Source organism: Porites lutea, chromosome 2, assembly GCF_958299795.1.
Source record: "Porites lutea chromosome 2, jaPorLute2.1, whole genome shotgun sequence".
NCBI lineage: Eukaryota > Metazoa > Cnidaria > Anthozoa > Scleractinia > Poritidae > Porites > Porites lutea.
Window position 1 is genome coordinate 32,055,447 of NC_133202.1, and position 21,794 is coordinate 32,077,240.

The 21,794-nt window shown below is 40.0% G+C and overlaps 2 protein-coding genes across 3 annotated transcripts in view; both read left to right on the forward strand.

Moving 5' to 3' along the window:
* Window positions 1-8,729, forward strand: part of LOC140928339 (UDP-GalNAc:beta-1,3-N-acetylgalactosaminyltransferase 2-like) — a 14,580-nt gene extending 5,851 nt beyond the window's left edge. Inside the window, exons 8-14 of one of the 2 annotated variants that reach the window (XM_073378079.1) lie at window positions 1,176-1,281; window positions 1,718-1,913; window positions 2,327-2,405; window positions 6,925-6,974; window positions 7,050-7,209; window positions 7,515-7,571; window positions 7,780-8,729. In XM_073378079.1, the coding sequence (XP_073234180.1) occupies window positions 1,176-1,281; window positions 1,718-1,913; window positions 2,327-2,405; window positions 6,925-6,974; window positions 7,050-7,209; window positions 7,515-7,571; window positions 7,780-7,911 (780 nt within the window). In that variant the 3' untranslated portion in view covers window positions 7,912-8,729. Of the gene's footprint in view, window positions 1-1,175; window positions 1,282-1,711; window positions 1,914-2,326; window positions 2,406-6,924; window positions 6,975-7,049; window positions 7,210-7,514; window positions 7,572-7,779 lie in introns of both variants that reach the window. The other variant, XM_073378078.1, reaches the window with a different exon arrangement.
* A 4,087-nt stretch (window positions 8,730-12,816) lies between these two features.
* On the forward strand, window positions 12,817-18,806 carry LOC140926863 (uncharacterized). Its single transcript, XM_073376544.1, has 4 exons — window positions 12,817-12,980; window positions 14,526-14,823; window positions 16,405-17,801; window positions 18,173-18,806. The coding sequence occupies exons 1-4, from the start codon at window positions 12,903-12,905 to the stop codon at window positions 18,425-18,427; spliced, it is 2,028 nt and encodes a 675-aa protein (XP_073232645.1). The 5' UTR covers window positions 12,817-12,902; the 3' UTR covers window positions 18,428-18,806.
* The last annotated feature ends 2,988 nt before the right edge of the window (window positions 18,807-21,794 follow it).

The window sequence follows — 21,794 nt, forward strand, 5'->3', positions numbered from 1 at the left end:
GTACAGGAGCACTGGACTGATCTTCCCTTATATAGTGAAGGATCTGGTCAGGGCCTGTAGTTTCACTCCCACTTTGCGGGCACCTCATTTTTACGGACAGTTTGCTTTGCCCGTGGGGAAAGAAAGCCCTTACATTTTCTCTAAATTCAACCCGTTTGATACGGACACCCCGTTAATAGGGACACTTTCTATCCCCCCCCCCCCCCCCCCTCAGTGTCCTTATTAACGGGGTGTCCGTATTAAACGGGTTAACATCTCGCCCAATTCCTCAATGTGGGTTCCCTGTACCGTTCTGTTGGTACGTTTACCGGTCATTTCGCCCTGGTTACTTAGCCCCCTTTTCTAGAACCAAAAATGTTATATTTGAAGCGCGCTTTTTTCGGTTTATGGCTTAAAGAAGTCGAGGAACATTACATTTGAAGCGCACTAAATGATTCGAAAATAAGGGACTAAGTAACCGGGGCGAAATGATCCTGTCGGTACAGTTCACTGAAATACTCTTTCGGTTTTATAGCCTTCGGTTATCTCGTTAGAAATTTCGTGCGTAGTGTCGTGGGCGAAGCAAGAACAACGGCGACGGCTACGGATTTGGGCTGCCTCAAACTTAATCGCGCTTATTCCATCTCGATTAATTCGTCAGATGTTTGCAAATGTTTTTGGAGTTGAATTCTAAAGGACTGTATAAAAGTTCAGGAAAAGAAAAAGAAAGTTGTTATCTTGTGTTCCTGTCCTCGACAAAACGTGAAATAAGGCACTTTCACGTTGTAGTCGTGCAACGACGGCAAAGAAATGTACAAAAAAGCGTGAAGCACGTGCAAAGTTGTTGTTTTGCCCATCTAAGCCTGTTGCTTTTTTTTTTGTTGCCGTTCTCGTAGCCGTCACAGTCGTTGTTGCTTAAGCTCCCCAATGTTCGATCGACGCTTGCCTCTTGACTTGTACCTCACCGCACTACTTAGAATTCTAAAAAAAAAATAATGTCGTTCTTATAGTCGTCCTCATCTTAGAATCTAAAGGTCTCCGCCAATTATCTGCCTCCAAAACGTCTTGCCAGTTTTCAATCGCCAGTTAATTGATACGTCAGGCTATGTCGTACAAAATAGTATAAGTTTTTAAAAATAAAACATTCTCTTTCTGTTAAATACGCTTGTTAACGTACGGGTTTGTCATGTTTCTAGGTGAGTAGATTCGGTTTTGAACAGAGCGTCTTCCCAGAAAATGAAGAGAGATTTTATGAGGATATAAACCAGTACGCAGCTGGAACATTTATGTATCGGGCTTACGGTAAGATAGTGATCTATAATATATGGCTGTTTGTCTCTGCGAGCTAACAAGTATAAGTAAGTTCTGTGTTCTGATTGGCTACCCGAGTGCCACGTGACCTTACGCTTGGAAAGCAAGGCATACAACTATGGTACAACAGGCCTGATCCAGTCTAAAAATAAGGATTCCTTGTCGATAAAATTTGGTTTTTATTGAAATATTTATTATGTTCTTGACAATCAAAACAACTCTTAAAATACCCGTGTAAATTGGTATAAATTTTGTTGCGAATATCGTTATGCAATATCAAAACTGTACCGTTTATGCTCTTCAGAAAGGTTGACCTTCGTTAGGGCGAAAGTCTCTCCACTTTTTTAAAAAAATCTTTGCAAATTGAGACAGAGTGCTTCAAAACGTATTACAATTTAACCCGAGATTTTCTGCATTTAAGCTGCAGAAGGCGAGTTTTCTAAAGTGAAGTTAGAGGAAAGAAGAAAGCAAAGACAAGAAAGGAAGGAGATGTGGCAGTCAGTGTTGCAACGGGAACAAAATGAACTGCAGCGTGAAATGTCACAGTTTGATGATATTCTTTTGGTTGATGTTGTAGATGTCTATCGCAGTCTCCCACGGAAACTTCTCAAGTTTTATTCTTGGTACGAGTCGAGGTTTGCCGTCACTTAGATATAATAGCTTCTCAGGTTATCGAATAGACTGTTCACGGCCCCCAATTTTTTCTTGAGATCGTTGAGATATAGCGCGTCTTACCGTGAATGACGGCCATGTTAATTTTCAAATGTACCGAGGGGGCGGGCGTCGGGGATTATAGCTTCCTCCCAAACTGCCCCCGCCCCCTAGTAGCTTTGACGCTCATGCAAGATGGCAGCCCGTAACGCAACGCGCTCGATCTCGACAATCTTACGGAAAAATAGAGGACTGTGAACAGTCTATTTATCGAAAAATGTCCTCTTTAGGCCCCATGTACCTAGTTAGTGATTATGAAGTATCGGCATCTTTCCCAGCTGATATAGCTTAGGTAACTTTTTGCCTTTCTCCATTTTTATATTAGGACTGTGAGAAGCATGTTGTTTAATTTTACTCTAAAAACAGACGACGACTGCTTTGTGAATGTAGATGAAATCTTAAAGGTGAGTTTCACTGTCATTTTGTTTTGTTTGTTTGTTTGTTTGATTTTGGAGGGGACAGGTTCCCAAGTCAATTTTTTCCCGACCAGTAGGCGGGTCGAGTTAGTGCAAATAACTCCAAAAGCGGTGAAGTCGGAAAGACAAGACCCATAGTGCTTATTGGTGACTCAATGATAAAACACATTGATCCAAAAAAGCTTTCGCAAAGACATGTACATAAATTCTCATATCCCGGGAAAACCACTGCTGAAATAGCTGAAGCTGTTGACAACATCGCTGTTGCATCCGCGGATCCTTCTCACGTCATCATCCATACTGGCACCAACAATCTTCCATCGGAGTCTGCCGATTCATGTGTCGCCGATATCAAGAGCCTTGTATTGAAGGTGAAGAGCAAGTTTCCAAATTCAAGCATTGGTCTCTCGGGTATAGTCTACAGAGAAGATATCAACGTCGATGCTAAACGCATTGAAGTTAATGAGAGGGTCAAGCTCACAGCAGTAGATGATAACTTTACTTATATTGATAATTCGGTTATTGACGCCTCAGCATTAAATGGTAGTAGACTTCATCTGAATGCCAAAGGTTCGTCATTGCTGGCCGTGCAATTTATTAAGTTTTTAAGATCTGGTTCTGGCAAGTATAATCAGTCTCTTAAGGGTTTTCAGTCCTCAGCTATCCAACAACTGGTAAAGCTTCTGATGGAACTGGGAAACCTTCCCTCTCCAGCTCGCAACAGGAGACGCCCACGCTAGCTTCTCAACCGAGTGACGTATCATCAGGTATTCCTAATCAAAACGTTGATTCATTTGAAAGTACAATTCTCTCTGATTTTCTTCCTTCTGGTCGTGGTTTTAAAATTGCAGGTTTAAACATTAATAGTCTTACAAAGCATATTGATGAACTAAGAATTCTCCTTGCCGATCGCTCCATTGATATTCTCTCAATTAATGAAACTAAACTTGATGACTCTATCAATAGTTGTGAGGTCCAAATACCAGGCTATGAATTTATTCGTCGTGATAGAAACAGACAAGGAGGAGGAGTAGGTTTTTATATAAAAACCTCGATTAATTTTGGAGTTCGCTCTGATTTGAATGCACCCAGTCTTGAAAATTTATGTATAGAGATTCGGAAACCAAACTCCAGGCCATTTCTGATAGCCACTTGGTACAGACCTCCTTGCTCCTCAATTGATTTATTTTTACATTACGAATCATTTCTTGAGAAATTAGATTCCCTCGGCCTAGAATATTATCTGCTAGGTGATTTAAACTGTAACCTGGCCTCTGCACAATATGATTTAAATACTCGACGCTTATGTGAAATTTCTGATTTATTTGGGCTTCAACAGCTTATAACTGAACCTACTCGCATAACGGAATCCTCTTCAACATTAATTGATTTAATTTATACAAACTATACTGACAGGGTAGTCTGTTCCGGAGTCTCTCATATTGGTATCAGCGATCATAGCCTTATTTACGTTTATAGGAAATTATCTCTCACTTTTCCTTCAAAAGGGCACTCAACCATTTCTTATAGAAATTTCCAAAATTTTAATAGAGAGAGTTTTCGTAACGATATCGCTCAGCAAGACTGGTCCTGTAATGTTTCTGAAGATCCAAATGTTTTGTGGACTGACTGGAAAACGAAGTTTTTGGATATTGTTAATATTCATGCGCCACTCCGAACTAGACGTACTAGAACAAATAAAGCACCCTGGATCAATTCAGAATTAAAGAAAGGCATGCGTGATCGTGATGCTGCCAAAAGAAAAGCAATTACATCGAATGATCCACACGATTGGAAAAGGTACAAAAAGTTGCGCAATATAATAAACAATGACATCAAAATTTCTAAAGCATCTTATTATTCTAATGCATTTATTCAATCTAAGGGTAATCCTCGAAAAACGTGGCAAACCTTTAATGAGCTTACATCCCGTCGTGTGAATAATACAACGGTGAAAGAACTGAAATTGAATGATACCATTATCTCTAATTCTAGTGAGCTTTCTGATGCTTTTAATGACCATTTTTCAACAATTGGGCCCAGACTTGCTAATGAAATACCTCTAACTGCTGAAAATAATTCAAGTTATATCAATAATATAAAGGTAAATAACAACAATTTCAGCTTCTCCTCGACTAACTGCAGCATTGTTTTCTCACATCTAAACAAATTATGTAGATCTAAAGCAACTGGTCTTGATAATATTTCTGCTAAAATTGTACGTGAATGTGCTGATCTTATTTCAGTTTCACTATGTGATCTCTTTAATAAATCTTTAGTCTCTGGTATATTTCCTGATGATTGGAAATGTGCTAGAGTTACTCCGTTGTTCAAGGAAGGTGAGCCATCTGATCTGAATAATTATCGACCTATTTCAGTCATTTCCGTTATAGCTAAAGTGTTTGAAAGGATTGTTTATGATCAGTTGTATAACTTTTTGACCAATGAAGATATCATTTCTAATCATCAATCGGGTTTTCGCTCGTTACACTCAACTGCAACTGCCCTTCTGGAAGCTACAGATAATTGGGCCTTTAATATTGATCGTGGCAATGTTAATGCTGTGGTTTTCCTCGATTTAAAAAAGGCTTTCGACACCGTTGACCACGATATCCTTCTAGCTAAAATGAACCTTTACGGAATACAAGGTACAGCTCTTGATTGGTTTAGGTCGTATTTAACTAATCGTACACAACGATGTCTTGTTAACGGTTCTCTTTCTAGAATCTGCTCTCTTAAATGTGGGGTACCGCAAGGAACAATCCTTGGCCCCCTTTTATTTCTTATTTATATTAATGACTTGCCAAACTGCCTTACTTCGTGCCAGCCTAGAATGTATGCCGATGACACCCACATTACTTATGCTGGCGTTGATGTGAATTCAATACAGTTAACTCTGAGTCACGATTTAGATAACCTAAACAAATGGCTTATTTCCAATAAACTTACTTTGAACACTTCTAAAACTGAATTCATGCTAATTGGCTCCAGACAAAAATTGAGTACTTTGTCGAACCCACTTGAGCTCTCGATTAATAGTGTTCCGATAGAACACGTTTCCTCTGTCAAATCGCTTGGAATATTTATTGATGAAAATCTACGGTGGCAAACACACATTGATAAATTATCTAAAAAGGTCGCTTCCGGAATTGGAGCAATAAAAAGAATTAGACCTTTTGTCCCTCCACCTACCCTTCACTATATATACAACTCACTAATTCAATCTCATTTCGATTATTGCAATCTTGTCTGGGGTAATTGTGGTAAAACATTATTTGACAGGCTACAGAAGCTTCAGAACCGTGCCGCTCGCGTTTTAACCTTCTCTAGCTATGATGCTGATGCTAACCGTTTGATTAGACAACTCGATTGGAAAGACTTGAGCACTCAATTTCAAATACAGAAATCCATAATGGTATACAAGTCTTTAAATGGCCTTGTTCCTGAATATTTATCATCTAAGTTTGTTAAACGAAATGAAACGCGTTACTCCCTGAGGGACTCTGTTAACAAACTATTTGTCCCATTTCCGCGAACTAATTTCATGAAAAACAGCTTTACTTATAGCGGAACAGTTCTCTGGAACAGCCTACCCTGTCATGTGAGAGAAGCCGAATCTCTTAGTCAATTTAAAAGATTAGTTAATGTTCATTTTTAATGTTATACACGGCATTCATGAAAAACAGGTTTTAGTTAGATTAGTTGTAGTCAGGTTTTGAATTTTGTTTAGGATAGTTAGGTTATTTTTAATTTTTTAAATTCCTGATGGATTTTACCGTGTTTAAATAAAGATTGACTTGACTTGACTTGACTTGTGCTTAGACAACTGGAACAGCAGGGGTATGGAAATAAGAGGAGACGGCAATGTAGAACCTGTTACGGCCTCGTTGCTAGGGCCTTTCGCGCGAAAATTCCGAGGGGCGTTTCTGAGAAGAAAGACGTGGGAACGAGGTTGAGCTTAGTAATTTCTTTAGAGATATGAAACAGTTCCTATTTGTGATTAAAGGTGCTTCAAGAACAACTGCCGTGTTTTCTCTTGACGGAGACACTGATGACCCCAATAGTGGAGATTCTAAGGCTGTGGGCTCCCTTTGTTTTCTTAGAGGTTGTCAATCAAACTCAGAAAAGTACAAACGTAGGGTAAACTCTGCTATTTTTAAAATGGAAAATTTGTCTTTGGTAAATATTTTCTGAACAAGAGTAGATAGAGTATACAGTTTTGAATAGGCAATCAAGTAATTACGCGACGCTAGGAACATTGTATTTCCACCTCCATTTCCATTCATCTAGGGCGCTTAGTGTCATTTTGTTTTTTTTGTATCCAACAATCTCACTCTAAATTAAGCACGCAATGCGCACCTCACCTTTAATTATATGGTAGGATCTCTTTACGGTTTCAGAGCTTCTGTTACCCTTCTGGTAGTTAACAGGATAGTGGATTATTATGTACACCGATGGAGGAGTCGATGAGATGCGAAAACTAACTCTTTAATTTCATTACTCCTAGGCGCTAGACAAAAGAAAACTTCGAGGGAAAGAACGTATTTGGTGGAGCAGGTAAAATTTCCTTAAGAAACCGCAGGCAAAACTTAGTAAGTGTATATGATTTTGTTGTACTGTTCATGCCGTCAGGTTTCGCAGCAACTGGGCAGTGGAGCGCGTGGGGAAATGGCGGGAAATGGACTACACTGCTCCTGTATATCCATCATTTGCTTGTGGTGCGGGAAACATACTCTCCGCTGACCTTGTGGAATGGCTGGCATTGAATAAGGATCATCTTAAGATGTACCAGGTATACAAACTCTTAATCATTACCCGATCACAGAAGGTCATACATTTTCTTGCCTGTAATATCTACGCTGGAATGTTCGTTTTTGATCACTTATCCAGTCTGGGTCCACGAGACCGTGGAGTCCTTTGCTTTGCTAACATTCTGTAGTGGTGGTTTTCAAAGCGCAGATATGTTTGCGAGATTGACTGCCTGCGACATGCATGAATTTTCAATAGTTAAGCTGCCCTATCAGGAGGCGTAAAGGGTATCAAATTTCTCAGTAACTTTCTTGTGACTGTCTTAGTAACAAGTACTTGGCCTTGTAGGGTGAAGATGTATCGATGGGAATCTGGCTTTCAGCGTTAGGACCAAACATTGTCAATGTAAGTTTGTAGTGCAGCAGTCTCTTCGATCCACCTTAATTTGGGAGATATGCTTATCCGATTAGAAAAGGCTATTGTTTGATTCATTAATACATCCCTAATTCCGCCCCCCCCCCCCCCTTCCCTCCCTTCCCTTCTTTTCCTCGCTCCATCCATCTGTTCATCCATTCATTCATTTTTTCATTCGTCGACTCATCATTTTTTTTAGGATTACCGTTGGTCATGTGGGCGCGAGTGTGACACAGGTGTCTTCACTTCCCCAGAAAACGATCCCGAGGAGCTTCGAGAGATGTGGTCAGATCTACAGCTTTGTGGGGATCCTTGTGGCTGCTCTGAATAACATACGATGCTCAACAGGATTTCTATGACCTCTCTCCGTGCAGGATTGTTAAATGACATTAAAGAATCTTGTTCAGTGGCTCTTCCTGTCATTGCTAAGCGCCAAAAGTTGTACTGTCTGCTACCGTGACAATAAGTCAATCTTGAGGCTGACAGCTATTGTAAACGTCTGTGTCCTCACCTGTGGCGTTTACGGCAAACAACAAAGTCGTCCATAGGAATGCAATGGCCTCGATCCACAGTATTTTGGGAGAGAAGGGAGAATGGCTACAGAAAAGGCGGAGGTTGCGCTCCTTGTGTAAAAAGCCCAAGGACAATTTGGAACAAGTTACGTATGAAAAGTTTCGGTTTAGCTTTCTTTGACCATGACTTTTGAACTTCCTTACGGTGTTGTAGACCTTGATTTACAAATTTGAAAGAGGTCCCGAAAGGTTGCGCTCTCCTCTCTGCATTTTTGAGAACTTGTTGCTCAACAGCTACATTAAGTTAGAGACATTATCTGCATGAATCCTTTTTTTAACATCGAGAAACAACTAACCTATGCTTCCGAGTTCGTTTCTCACCAAATGAAACGCGATAAATTATCCGTAAAAGTTGGAACGTTTTTCCTGGCTTTTCTTTGCCGTTGGCAACTGGTTGCAATAAGAGAACTTGATCCCACCCTCTTAAAATGCCCTAAAAAAAGGATTCATACCACCGATCCATTCACTGAAAACGCCTGCCTGATCACTACCTGCCGGGCGACGACCGGTGAATTCTTTGTCGAGACCATAGCTATGTCGAGACAAACAGCAACAGAGATAGGTGGAAATAAAGTTCCTTTACGGTATCTGCCGCAGGAATTTTTCTTTTCGTTTCTTTTTTGTTCGGTTGTTGCTGTTGTTTTTGTTTTGTGTGTGTGTGTCAGGGGCACCCAACGAGAATATAGTTCAAAACCACTTAAACATAGCTTTGTTAAACGTGTTTTAGTATTTAAACAGTGGATATGGGCTTATTTTTATCCCCTATAAATTTTTCATCTGTTCGGATTTCCTAGCTGAAAGTCTAGTGATCCGTAAATTATAGGGATCAAAACTTACCTGTTCGAAAATTTCAGCCAGAAAAAAGGCTCCCGAAAATTTTAGGGTGACCTTTTTAGGGTAAAAATCCGTTGAAAATGGACAATTTTACCATTTTTTAGATGTTCGAAAATCCTAGGGGAGGCAGGCAAGCAAGAAATTTTACAACAAGTGTTCCGAAAATTCTAGATCTCAAATCGTCTTCCGAACAGATATTTTTCCGAAAATTGTCGTTGGGTGCCCCTGGTGTGTGTGTGTGCGTGCAGATAAAATCATTAATTTGAACGAAGATCATCCGAGCCATTCAATACACAGTATCTGAGCATACATCCCGGGTTTGCCCTTTCGCCCTCGCCTAAAACTAAAAACAAAAGTGATGAGATTAGAGACAACAGTGTGACGTCTGGTACACTAGTCATGTTGAATTTATGCCAGTTGTTTTAGCAACGTGTATGTCGATGACGAAAATTGACTATTGCATCTGTTCTTTGTTACGCTCTTTAAAACGAATGATAGACTAACAGATTGCAACGGTAACGTAGATTTCGGAAAGTTTTGATCCGGTCTCGAAAGTTTTTGCAGTAAACAGAATGAGTGTTTCATGGAGTTTGTTTTGATGGAGGTAGTGAACTTGGTTTTTTGTTAAAAACTATCTTTAGTGTGAGAGGACAAATTAGTTTCCTCTTCGGTGTCCGCAAGAACAAGTAGTCATGCTTCAGCAAAATTAAGCCTCGTTGGTGTCTTTCCCTGTCTTCCCTTTTATTAATATGCACAACTGTCTTCCTCCATACTAATGAGGGTCTTCCTGCATATATAATGTAGTGGATAGGTTAACTAATAAGCGTTTCTCTACTCAATAAGCACAATAGGCTTGCCTTGGCTTACCCGTTAAGTAACTTGAGCCCGGTTTACCAGAACGTCCATAAAAAGGAAAATAGGAGCGTTCACCTAGCAACGCGAGAAACGGCTTCCTATATCTTATTTAGCGCTAAAACTCAGGTATATAAACAAAACAAATACACATATACACAAAGTGGAGGTAAAAAGTCTCTATTTCAATTTTGTCTGACTATTACAGAACCGCGTTTTCTCCTATCTATCTCGAGGAAATGAAAAACTATTGAAGTCTCAGCGTTTCACACACCGTTAGTCAGGTACTTATGCGAGTTCACAAGCCCACCGTTGCATACAAATTAGCTGTGTACTCCACTCCTTTCCATCCACAAATACATCGACCTCCTATCGACCTTACATCGACTCCACATTGACACCACATTGACCTTACACTCAACTTTTTTCAACACAGCTTCGTGAATAGTGAAACTTAGTACATCATCAGCGCCACCACATTTCTACTGTTTTTTTCCACCACCACCACCACCACCACTACATTTCTATTGTTTTCCCTCCACCACCACCACCGCCACCGCCACATTTCTATTGTTTTCTTTCCACCACCAACACCGCCACCGCCACATTTCTATAGTTTCCCTCCTTGAGTTTGGCCTTAAAGGCCTGATTTTGGCCTCTTTGGCCTTTTGAGGGAAAACAATAGGTGGCGATAGACCACACTTTCTATGGGCTTACCGGTGTGATAACCTACTTGGGATGTCGGGAGAACACTCGAAAAGCTTGTTAATCACTAGCCTTCGGCTCGTGATTTACAAGTTTTTCTTGTGTTCTCCCAACATTCCGCGTGGGTTATCACGCCGGTAAACCCACAGAAAGTGTGGTCTTTATCTTAAATAAACTATGATCTTTCAGTGATAGTATCTTCCCTTATCTTTCGCTGCCTAGGTTTGCTTTCAGAGCATGTACGGGATCATGCCCTTGCAGCAATACGGTGGTTCCTACCCTTACAAATCGTCAAACAAGCAAGGACATACGGCTGTGAATGACTACTGCATGGCTGTTGGAGTGATGCTGGCAGGTTCCCAAAGCAAACGGATGGAGTCAGAACGCCAACGGTACGACTGTCCAAAGAATAACAATGATTGGCCTAACGCACAATATGGTCACCAGTCTCCCCATGTCCTTGTGTGGCTCAAATGAAGACCGCAGCATGGGTATGGCCGTTGGTGCACTTTCCAGTGTAGACGTAGCCTGTACACAGACGTTGTTTTAGTTCTTTTCAAAAACATCGGCGAGCTCGCGAGCGCGTCAATAAATACCCATGCTCGACGGACTTTGAAGAGAAAATAGAGGGTCTGTGAGTAGGCTAGTTTTATTTAGACGAGTGCCAATGAATTGTTCTTGCTTGTGTTCGTTTTGGATGCTGTGTTGTGAAAGTTGGCAGCCGATAATTCATTAGTGCCTCAGTTTTACGTTTGGCTGTTCCAAGTGTTTCTTTTTAGAACCCATGCCATTATACACGCGTGTACGAATTCAACGATTTCGGCACAATTTATAGCAGCCAAGTAGCCACAAATTTGACGATGAAAGAAACTTATTGCAAGTTCGCAGCGATTTTCACATATAAATGCAAATTTCCCAATTTTATTCTCATAAAGTAGCAAACAATTAATTAAGTCCTTCAAGCAAATATAATTTTCGCTTCATTTTTTAAGTGTGTAGCAAATATCACAGCCGATATAACAATGTTACCTTAGAAAGGAACTCAGTTTTATGAGAGTTAACATTTTAGCATTTCGAATATATATGATTTCAAAACATTGAAGTTTAAGAACGCAGAAAACTCTGTACAGATAAATGTTTATTCAGCCGTGTTACAATTTGCTGAATTTGTTTTACCAAGATTCATTAGAAGTAAGAAGTTCGGATCTTATTTAATCTTAGATGGGATAACGAAAGCAGCTTAAATATTACTTGAAGTTTCCGTCCCTAACGAACTTAGTGTAAACACAAACTAGAATCAGGATATTAGCAATATTCAGCACAATAATCTAGAGCGACTGAAGTGTTCTCAGCTGCTTTTTTAATTACCATCCTTTGTACGAGCACGTTTTTAACTAGGAGGACATTTGTTGTTTATTCTGCTGAAATGTTGTTTTACATGAAAGACTTACCGAACATAATATTTGAACGTCACACAAATGAACGTTTAAAAGATTAGTTTTGTAATATAAATTAAGTTTCGAATTAAGCCGCGTGTCTCTGGTATGAAGTAAAACTTGATGTAAATTGTAATGTATCATAATTTATTACGGTTAATTAGATTGCCCGCATTATAGCGCGTGCCAACCCCACAAAAGTTGCAGCTAAAATAGATTTAAGTTTTAGCTTTGATTGATTGGTAATTGGGAAAACCTGTTACTACGACCAACTTATAGAATTTATATTTGCACGTTCACAAAGTTGAGTTATGTATTTTGTTTTTGGAAAATTGAGTCAGGGTTCTAGCTGGTTCGCGCAAATCATCCAAATGTATTAATTGCAAGGGTGGCGACGTCGTTTAAAACAAGAGACAGAAATCTAGGTTAAACCGATGTACCCCTGGGTCAGCGTTAACTGTCTTTTGAAAGGCAGGCTTTGGTAGCATGTTGATTGCAGAATGTACTCTTCCTCTTAGTGACAATATTGGGGAGAATGTGTATATTCTGATAACATAGGACTGAAATCTGCATAATGTGATTGGCGTTTGCTGCATGAATGTCCTCAAGATTTATATGAACTAACTAGACATCAATGACGCCTTTGATTTGATAATGTCTTTTAATTAAATTTAACTAAAAACAAATTGTGGAAAATTCAATTTAACGTGGATTGAAGGCCACAAACTACGTTAGGTATTCATTTCTCAAATTTAACCGCGGGATTAGTTAAAATTTCTCGTTGGGTTTGTTTTGACGGTGAAAGTGACGCAGTTATTATTGACCAAAGGTATTCGCTTCAGGCCTGTATTTTCCTGTTTTTGATTAAACAGGTTGATGATTCTAAGACCTTGGCGTTTTCACTTCTGAACAATCGGGTGAAAATGTTTCGCTTGTTCGTCTTGGTATTGGCCTTGGCTTGCCCTTCTTTGTACACTTCCCTGCCGCTGGAGAACCACTATGTAAGGTTTACAGTTTTATTATTTTCCTTAAAGATATTCACTTTTCTGTAACATTGATCCCATTAACTAAACTTTAGGCTGACGATTTTCGCAAGTTTTGCGAGAGACGTCGCGCTTTTGAGCGCATTTGATCGTGCTTTATGGAATATTACATTTTACATAACTTTTAATTAATTGTGGTTAATTGACTAAAAAGTTCCTAATTAATGAGAACATTTTAGGCTTGCGTTCCATTTCATCTTATGTTCATGTGGCGAATTTCCCATGACGAATCCTAAGTAAACTTAACTATTTTCAGACTGGTCGAATTCTGTATTAATCCAAATGATCTTGCGTATAATTTTTCATTTGTTTATTTACCTGTTTTGAGGGCTCAAAAAATGTGCGAGAAAAAGATTATTTCACCGTTTCAATTTGGTAGAGGAAGCAATAACTTGACTAGCGCGAATTGAGATTCGACATAAAGGTTGATTAGACACGCGGTTATGTTGTATGTTGACAATCTTTGATTTCGCTGTTTAAAGTTACAGACGCTGATTTAATAAAATGAGAGTTTTAGCGCAAGAGCTTAAAAAGTTCAAATAATTGCGCCAAGTAAGAATACTTTTGGGATTAGTGTGCACATTTCCTACTTGAGTTACCTTAAAAGTCACTTCGCCTCACATCATATAAGTTGATTCTGGAAGGGGCTTTGATTGACGCAAAAAAGCAGTTATTCGCACTGTAAAATGCGCTTGGATTTTAAACAGTTTTGTCCAAGATTGTTGATACACAGGAGACGCGTATGATGCCATGCATATTGAATTGACATCAATTTATCCCTGCACTTCTATTTCTTGATTTTGAAATTATGCTTACTTTTCTTAATTTTCGATCGTCCTAACGGCTTGCATAAAAATTCACGGAGATTTTAAAATTTTGTGACTTTTATAATTTTTGTTTGATTTTGCGTTTTGGAAAAAGCCGCAAAACTGATTGGTCTGGGCTAACTAAAGTTCGTGTAAAATTACAAAATAGATGAACAGATAAGGTTATGTTGTATTAATTAAAATTCTCAGCACCAAGATTTGTTCAGTTACTTTAGTGCAAGAATAATCATGTGCACTTTGATAAGTTATGGCTGTATAGTTTGCCGTTCAGAAAGGCTGAATATTAATATACCAAGTCTACGCGTCAGCATAAGGAACACCTCCAGACCTTTTCTTCAAGTACCACTAAATCCCTCTTGTTGTGGATGAAATGCCTCTGTTTTTATCACCGACAAAAAAGAAAATGAAATTAAAGGAAAAGGAAAACTAGACACTGCGTCTGAATTTTGTAAAGCACACTCTCTGGACAACGAGCAACTGTCGAAAATCACGACCTTTTCTTCCTCAACGGGCGTGATGTTTTGGATCATAAAGCTCATTCTATTCCTTTCCGAAAGGAGGCGTTTCCCTTGCGACAATGTAGTCTTAATTGTAATACACGCTATTCGTTAAGACAAAGACGGCGTCAGTTCACACATTAATATTAGCTTCATATTGTGTATTCTTTAATTTTTAGATTCCGGCAGTGTCACTGGCAAATAATAAAGACGAGTTGGAAGGCGAGACGAGTGACGACTCGCTTCATAGTAAAAGATTTCAAAGAAGCTTCTTGTCTTCCGATCAGAGCAAAGACGACTTCTGTGTCAAGACCATCAAAAAAATGCAAGATCTTCTGAACCAGTTTACTGATGGGCATGTTCTTGATAGAAAACTGTGTAAGGACAAATACATGGTGCGAGGTTTCCACTACAAACAGAGTATTCTGATAGAGACCCGCTCGGCATTGCCAGTTCACTATACATTAACCGTAGAAGGTAAGGGGAAATTCGGCTGTTTTTTTCTGTTGTTCCTACCTTCGGCAATCTCTCAAATCTCGTGAAGAATAATTCAGTAACAGTAAGTACTAAACTGCATCAAAAGTAAAAGCCAAACAATGAAACTTAAAGAGAGCGGCGCGAAAAACAAAACAGAATTCTCATACCCTGCAGTTCCCGTTGAAAAGTAATATTTTAGGAAAAAAATATGCCAGTCATGCATTATAAGGGTTAAATTGAGCTATGTCAATTACCAGTGTTTGGTATTACATTATTACCGTAGAACCTCGATAGCTCGAAGTCCCTGCTAACTCGTATGAAGTTCGATTTCCCTTGGATTTACCCCCACAGTTTTACTCGGTTGAGTCGTGGATACCTCGAGTTCCCCGCTTACTCGAACTAATTTCCTTTCCCTTGTTCAAAATTTCACTGAAATTTACAACGCTAACTCGAATTCTGGTTCTTGTAATTCCACTCGGATGCCACTTCTTCTTGCATGCAGCAATTTGATTCTAACTGGTGCAATCATAAAATGCATAAGCATGTTACTTACCGTTTCTGATGAAACAACTTAAATTGGCACTGTACTATCATGTACACTGAAGTGCTGAAAAATCAGTAACCATCAATCATTGACATGGCCAATTCAATCGATCCCAATAACTCGAACCCCCGCTAACTCGAACTGTATTACAAAACGCTAAAAACACATTAGAATCAAGGAAAGCCCCGAATAATGGCTCTGTTTTATTTACAATTTCTCGCCCCTAGTATACCTATTGTAGTCATCAACTTGAAGTTTGAACGTGTCTTTGGCCAGGATGGAACCAGGTTGCGACTTGATACTTTTTTTAGAACTTTTTTGCTGTCAAAAAATGACAAAAACCGATGATAGAATTATCCTTTTGGAGTTCCAAGTATGAGATGACAAAGAACACTTACCGTATTTCCTAAAATTATACCCGTTCCTCGATTAATCGCCTCCCTCGAATTATCGCCCCTCTTAGGTGAAAATATTTAAAACAATCGCCTCCCTCGAATTCTCTTCTCTTTCTTTTATCCTCTCCTTGTCAAGTTGAAGTGGAATCTGATCCAGCAAAACTGATCAGTGATGATTCAAGATCTGAAAATCAATCAAGGAACCAAATTTGGAACACTTAAAAAGCCCATGTTCAGTTTATTTGATGTGATCATAAAACAAAATATTCAAGGCACAACTTCAGTGAGCAGTATTGAAATAATAGCCTCCCTCAAATAATACTCGCCCCCGGCTAATATTCGAGGAAATACGGTAGTTTAACTTAAGCTCAGCTTTAACCAAAAAGGAAAGGAATCGACGTAACAGCCACTTAAGGATAGAGTTGTACCCTGGTAGAGTTAAATACGCTCAAACAATCTCAGGGACGGCCAACAACTAGCCTGATATACATATGAGCTCTGCAGCTTCTTACGAAATAAATCTTTCAGAAAGAACGACTCTAACAGGTACTTTAAGCCCATTGACATCTTCTCATAGGACTTCTCCCTTATAAACGGGGAAACAAAATCCGCATATCGATTAACATATATTGTTATTTTCAGTGAACCACAAGGCATTGGTTGATGAACAGAAAGCTTCGTTATCTGGGGAAGATCTTCGAGTATTCTATCGCGCCAATGAAAGTAGCTTGCCAGTTGAGATTGATCGCATAATCAGCAACGTGTATACAGCTAGCACAAGTGTTCAGTTCAGGACCCAAGAGGCGATAACCGCAAATACTATTGATGGCAAATCGTACGCTTTAGTTTTTGGTGGCAAGCCACCTCACGGGGTCAAAGCTGACAAAAAGAACGTCTTCGCCTTCTTTGAAGATTTCTCCACCTCAGACTTTGGGGAGTGGACCCGTGTATGGGGAGAGTGGACGGTAAAGAATGGGCATTTGTTTGGAAAGACTGGAAAATCTACCTTTGGCTCCGCTGAGGTAGGACTTTGCCTGACAAAAGGTAAAGCATGGAAGGACATTGAAGTAGACCTGGATTTTATGGAGACGGGCTCACACGTAGTCTATCCTGGGCCTTTTTTCCGAGTTCAGGATTTCAGGCTTCAGCATACAACAGCCTGGTGGTTTGAGTATTACACAGATCATAAAGACTGTACCATGAGACCCTTCGTTAATAACAAAGACGGCAGTTGGATTTACAAATGTCAGCTCCCTGAACCACTTGTTAAAAATAAATGGTTTCACTTTAAGTATCGTTTGATAGGGAACAAAATAACTCAGTGGGCCAATGGTGTTTCCATACAAAACACTGCAGTAAGCAGCACGTGGATGATCCCCAGCGGCACCATAGCTTTGGGCTGTCATAGCATCTACAGTGGGAGTCTCACCGGCTGCAGGTCATATTACGACAATATAAAGGTCCGCATCCTTGTAAAAACCAAACCCAAAGTGATCACAGGAAACATTTGTCGCCTTCCTCTCCACAAATATCCGACCCTTGGAGGAAAAATGAGGCCTGCTGACTCTTGCAAGCAGATCTACGATGCGAATCTCACTGGGAAAGCCAAATCATCGGCTGTTAATGGGGTCTACTGGATCAAGACAGCAAAAGCAGGTACGAAAAGCAGCCCAACGTTCTGTGACATGGACAAAGGTGGATGGACTCTTGTTGGAAAAATCAGCGGCCAGGTGGGAAACATCTTCAATTCGTGGCTTGTACGAAACGTCAACAGTAACCTTTTGAAGTCGCCCGGAATGAACTCGGGCAGCATTGAGTATGCCTGCCTGGATGCTCGACATCTTGCAGTATGTCATTCATCTGAGGTTATGTTCTCGAGCAGCGAAAATCATTCCGGCGTTGGAAACAGGTGGATTCGATGGAAGATGCCATTGGACAGAAATTATGGTACTTGGTGGAATCATGGCGTCGGTCAGGCAAAAGTGGCAGCAGCTACTGCAAACCAAGTAACTGTTACGGTATCGAATGGGAAAAGCCAGGTACGAGATGAGCAATGTAAGAAAAAGGAACGAATTTCATGTTGGCCTAATTACCCCAATAAGTAGTCGAACGAGTGGAGAGTGAGATAATTGAGTGCCCAACGAAGCAATTCCTTATGCATCGCTTTCACAGATTTACCATGTTGAACAAGCTGGCCACAATTTAGCCACTTTTCATGAAATAGTTCTCAGAAAATAGCAGACAATGAACTTAAGGTTGCCGAAGACCTTCTATTCGCTTTCTTTTGCCTTACAATATAACATGTAGTGCGCTCGATAGCCATTTTTTTTTAGCAGTTTTTCGCAAATCCGCTGGGTTTGTTGCCGTTGCTTTTATATCTTTCGATAACATCTGTCTTTCTTTCCATAAGGTTTGTTACCAGAACATGTACGGGATAATGCCATTGCAGCAACACGGTGGTTCGTACCCTTACGCCTCGATTAACAAGCAAGGAAATACAGCTGTGAAAGACTACTGCATGGCGGTTGGCGTGATGTTAGCAGGTTCCAAAGCAAACGGATGGAGTCAGAACGCTAATGGATATGACAGTCCTAAGAGCGATTCTGATTGGCCAAACACACGATATGATCACTCCAATCCCCATTTGCTGGTTTGGCTCAAGTAAAAGGCATAGAGCGAGGGACCGAAGTAATTAAAACCTTTCTTTAATTGCTAGATTATTATGTTCTGTTTTTTATTTCTTAAAAGCGTCTCTAAAGTGGTTTGGTAACTGACTAACTGATTGATTGATTGATTGATTGATTGATTGATTGATTGATTTAATGACTGATGGATTTATTGATTGATTGATTGAGTCAGAATTGGCTTTTTGATTTATATATTGACTGATTGTTTTGAGATCTCGTACTGTACTCGTAACAATAAACTGAAACTTGATAATGTTTGCTTTGTTGAAGTGCAAGAGCTGGTAACATACTTGCAAGATAAGCTTAGGTTGCACATTTAGAAATAAAGGAGTAGCCCATAAGCTACGTTAAATTTAATTTCCTCTGTTACTGACTCAATTGCGTAAATTATGTACGTACTTCAATCCCCGACAATGCTTTTACCTAAATGCCCGCAAGAAATTTTTGGCTTTTAGTCCATCTGTTGCTCTTGAACTGTACAAGGGTACGTGCTTTAATGAAACCAAATTGTACTTAATTACTAGCAAATGGGAACAATTTGCAGCTTTTCTCTCTGATTGCGAGCATTAGGCCCTTTGAGAACAGGGGGAAAGGAAATTGGAAAATATTGAGAAATTTGTTGACGTTGGGTATTTTCTTTTGTCAACAAGCATTTACTGATAGAGCTGGGGTCCTTCATCAAGGGGACGGGAGCTCGGACAACATGGTATATGAAACTTTACAGAAAATCCTGTCTCTCTAAAGACAGGGGGACAATAAATCCATCAGTCATTAAATCACTCAATCAATCAATCAGTTATATATCGTAGGACACCTAAGAATTCTATGTTGGTTCGCTGGGATGGTAGATTCTGCTGTGTAGGCGGTCAGAATGCAGAAACGCAGCAGACCGGTTCAGTTCCTGAGGACAAAGGATATCGCAACCAAATTCAATAAACTCTGGAATAAGCTCTGAGTTGCAATCCCTCAACTCTCCGCTCTTGTTTGGTCCCTCCCGTGAGATTTCATGTCCGTCCTTGCAAGGATCGTGTAGTGTGGGCGCTAACTGAAGCGAATGCCGTTTCATACTCTGAACATGTCCGGCTCCTTTACGTGTCAAGGTGAAAGTACTCTTTCTACGCATGAATCCTCCTCCGCCACTTAGCTTTTTCATATGATGGTTATCTTCTTTCATTAAGGTGGACTGGAGCGTAGCCAGTTTGACTCTTAATCGTCTCATCTCTTCCTACATACAAAAGAAACGTGACTTCATTAAGTTTTACAGTCGCATTATTTCCTTAAACAACAGATTACACTACTTTATAAACCGTAAAGTCTTCTAGATACACATTCCGTGTTTCCCACTCCGCTCTGTTATTAAAGTGACTCGAAGGTTTTTCGTACTTTGAAGACTTGTTTTTGGCGATTTAGGAATTTTGTACTGCTTGTAATGCGATTAACTTTAAACCAGGCTTTTGACTATTTAAGACTGGTTTTCACTAGCGACGGAGTTGGAGTCGGAGTCGTAATCAGAAGCGTAGAGCTTATGATCTAGTGAAAACAGCGTTCCAATTCCGCATACGACTCCGTCGCTTACGTTCCGCTTATGATCTAGTGAAAACCAGATTGTCGGAGTCGGAAGCAGAAGCAGAAGCAGAAGCAGAAGAAACAAACCAACCACAAAGCGTGGGAACGTGAATTGTGATTGGTTTATCCTTCCGCTTCTGCTTCCAACTCCGACAATCTGGTTTTCACTAGATCATAAGCGGAACGTAAGTAACGGAGTCGTAAGCGGAGTCGGAAGAAATAGAAACGTTCTGATTCTTCTGACTCCGATTCCGTCGCGCTTATGACTCCGCTTACGACTCCGACTCCGACTCCGTCGCTAGTGAAAACCAGACTTTATCAGACGCCGCCTTCAGAAAGCATGTAAAGGAATTGACCTCAAAGGTATTAATAGTCATAACCAAGACAACAAGACCGCTCTGTGAAGTTTTATCTATGGCAAAATTTCGTTTGAAAAGAATCACCCAATTACTCGCTTAGCTGACATGATTTTGTCTAAAAATTCATTTGCTCAGAGAGAAACATTTTTGAAAAACAAACTTTTCAAATCTAAAACGTTTGCACCCATCTTATTTCTGCATCAACTCCCCCTCAGCCTCTCTTGTTTCTTTCTCTAGTGCTACTGCGTTAATTATTCTCATCCATAATGTTCTAGGGCACCTTAAGTTCTTGATTCTCTTTTCTCAGAGACTGTTCTTCCTGATGGGCATTTTGTTCTTCAACTATCTCCTCCTCAGGAACCAGCATATTATTATGTGACGACGTACAGTCATTCACTGTTCTCTGCATCCGGCGTACTAGTAAATACTAACAACAAATTAAAGGTGTGACCGTTAGTGTATGCGATCAATTCTCTCTTGATCCGATAATTCTAAAAAGTGGCTTTGTTTTCCGGCATTAGAGAACTGTTGTCCTTGGTATTTGAAAGTATTTTTGGCCATTTGTTTGACCCGGGATGTAGCAATAGCAACAGCAAAACACTCCAGACGGCCAAAATTTATTGCCCGTTGTGATAAGGAAAACTTCCTAGGGATAAATGGAGATTGTTACCGCTGTCGTTTTAGACTCCGACTGGAAAATTACACATCTTACACTGAAATATGTATTCAGGTGTGCTGCACGTGAATTTTTTCTTCAATAAAACTTGAGGCATAGGTAGTATGATAAGAAATTATTAGGAAAAAAAACAATAAAAAGAAAACAATAAAGCATTATGAGTCATACTAAGTCTGCTGCTTGCAATACTCCACCAAAGTAGAGTATAAATGATTCTAGTAACCCCTTCAAGCGGGTGCCCGAAAACCCCAAAAAGTTGGTGTTAACCGTGTTGAAAACATCTCTCAAATTCTTACGACTTGTTCATTGTGTTTTTAGCTGGGGAGTACCGCGATCACACGCCCCAAGCTGCCAAGGGCATTCTCCAGCTAACTATACTTTTTCAGTAGGGAGTTAGCGACGTAGAAGTTTATGGGAAGTACACAATCTTACACAAAACAGCACAAAGACACAACTCTATGGAGCGTGCAAGAGCAATACCTTATGAGCGAACATGAGAACTATCACGGTCGAGCAATCCATGTGAATCAGCACAAAGTCCAGCCCGTACAACAAGTCTGGATTTGTGTTTCCTTTTGTGGTTATCCTAAAATCACGGGACGAAAGCGAGAAATAAGAAAATGAAAAGTCATCACGATATAGTAGACGCCTCGCCGCGTCTCCCAGGCAATGCCCCGTCAGTATCGGCAATCCGTGTAGCCTGCGAACGAAGGCGTATTTCCGGTCGTCGCTTTACTCCCGGGT

Coding starts and splice junctions, on each gene's coding strand:
- LOC140926863 (XM_073376544.1), top strand. CDS start 12,903: ATGTTTCGCTTGTTCGTCTTGGTATTGGCCTTGGCTTGCCCTTCTTTG. Junction 12,981..14,525: donor TGCCGCTGGAGAACCACTAT/GTAAGGTTTACA, acceptor TTTAATTTTTAG/ATTCCGGCAGTGTCACTGGC. Junction 17,802..18,172: donor TATCGAATGGGAAAAGCCAG/GTACGAGATGAG, acceptor TCTTTCCATAAG/GTTTGTTACCAGAACATGTA.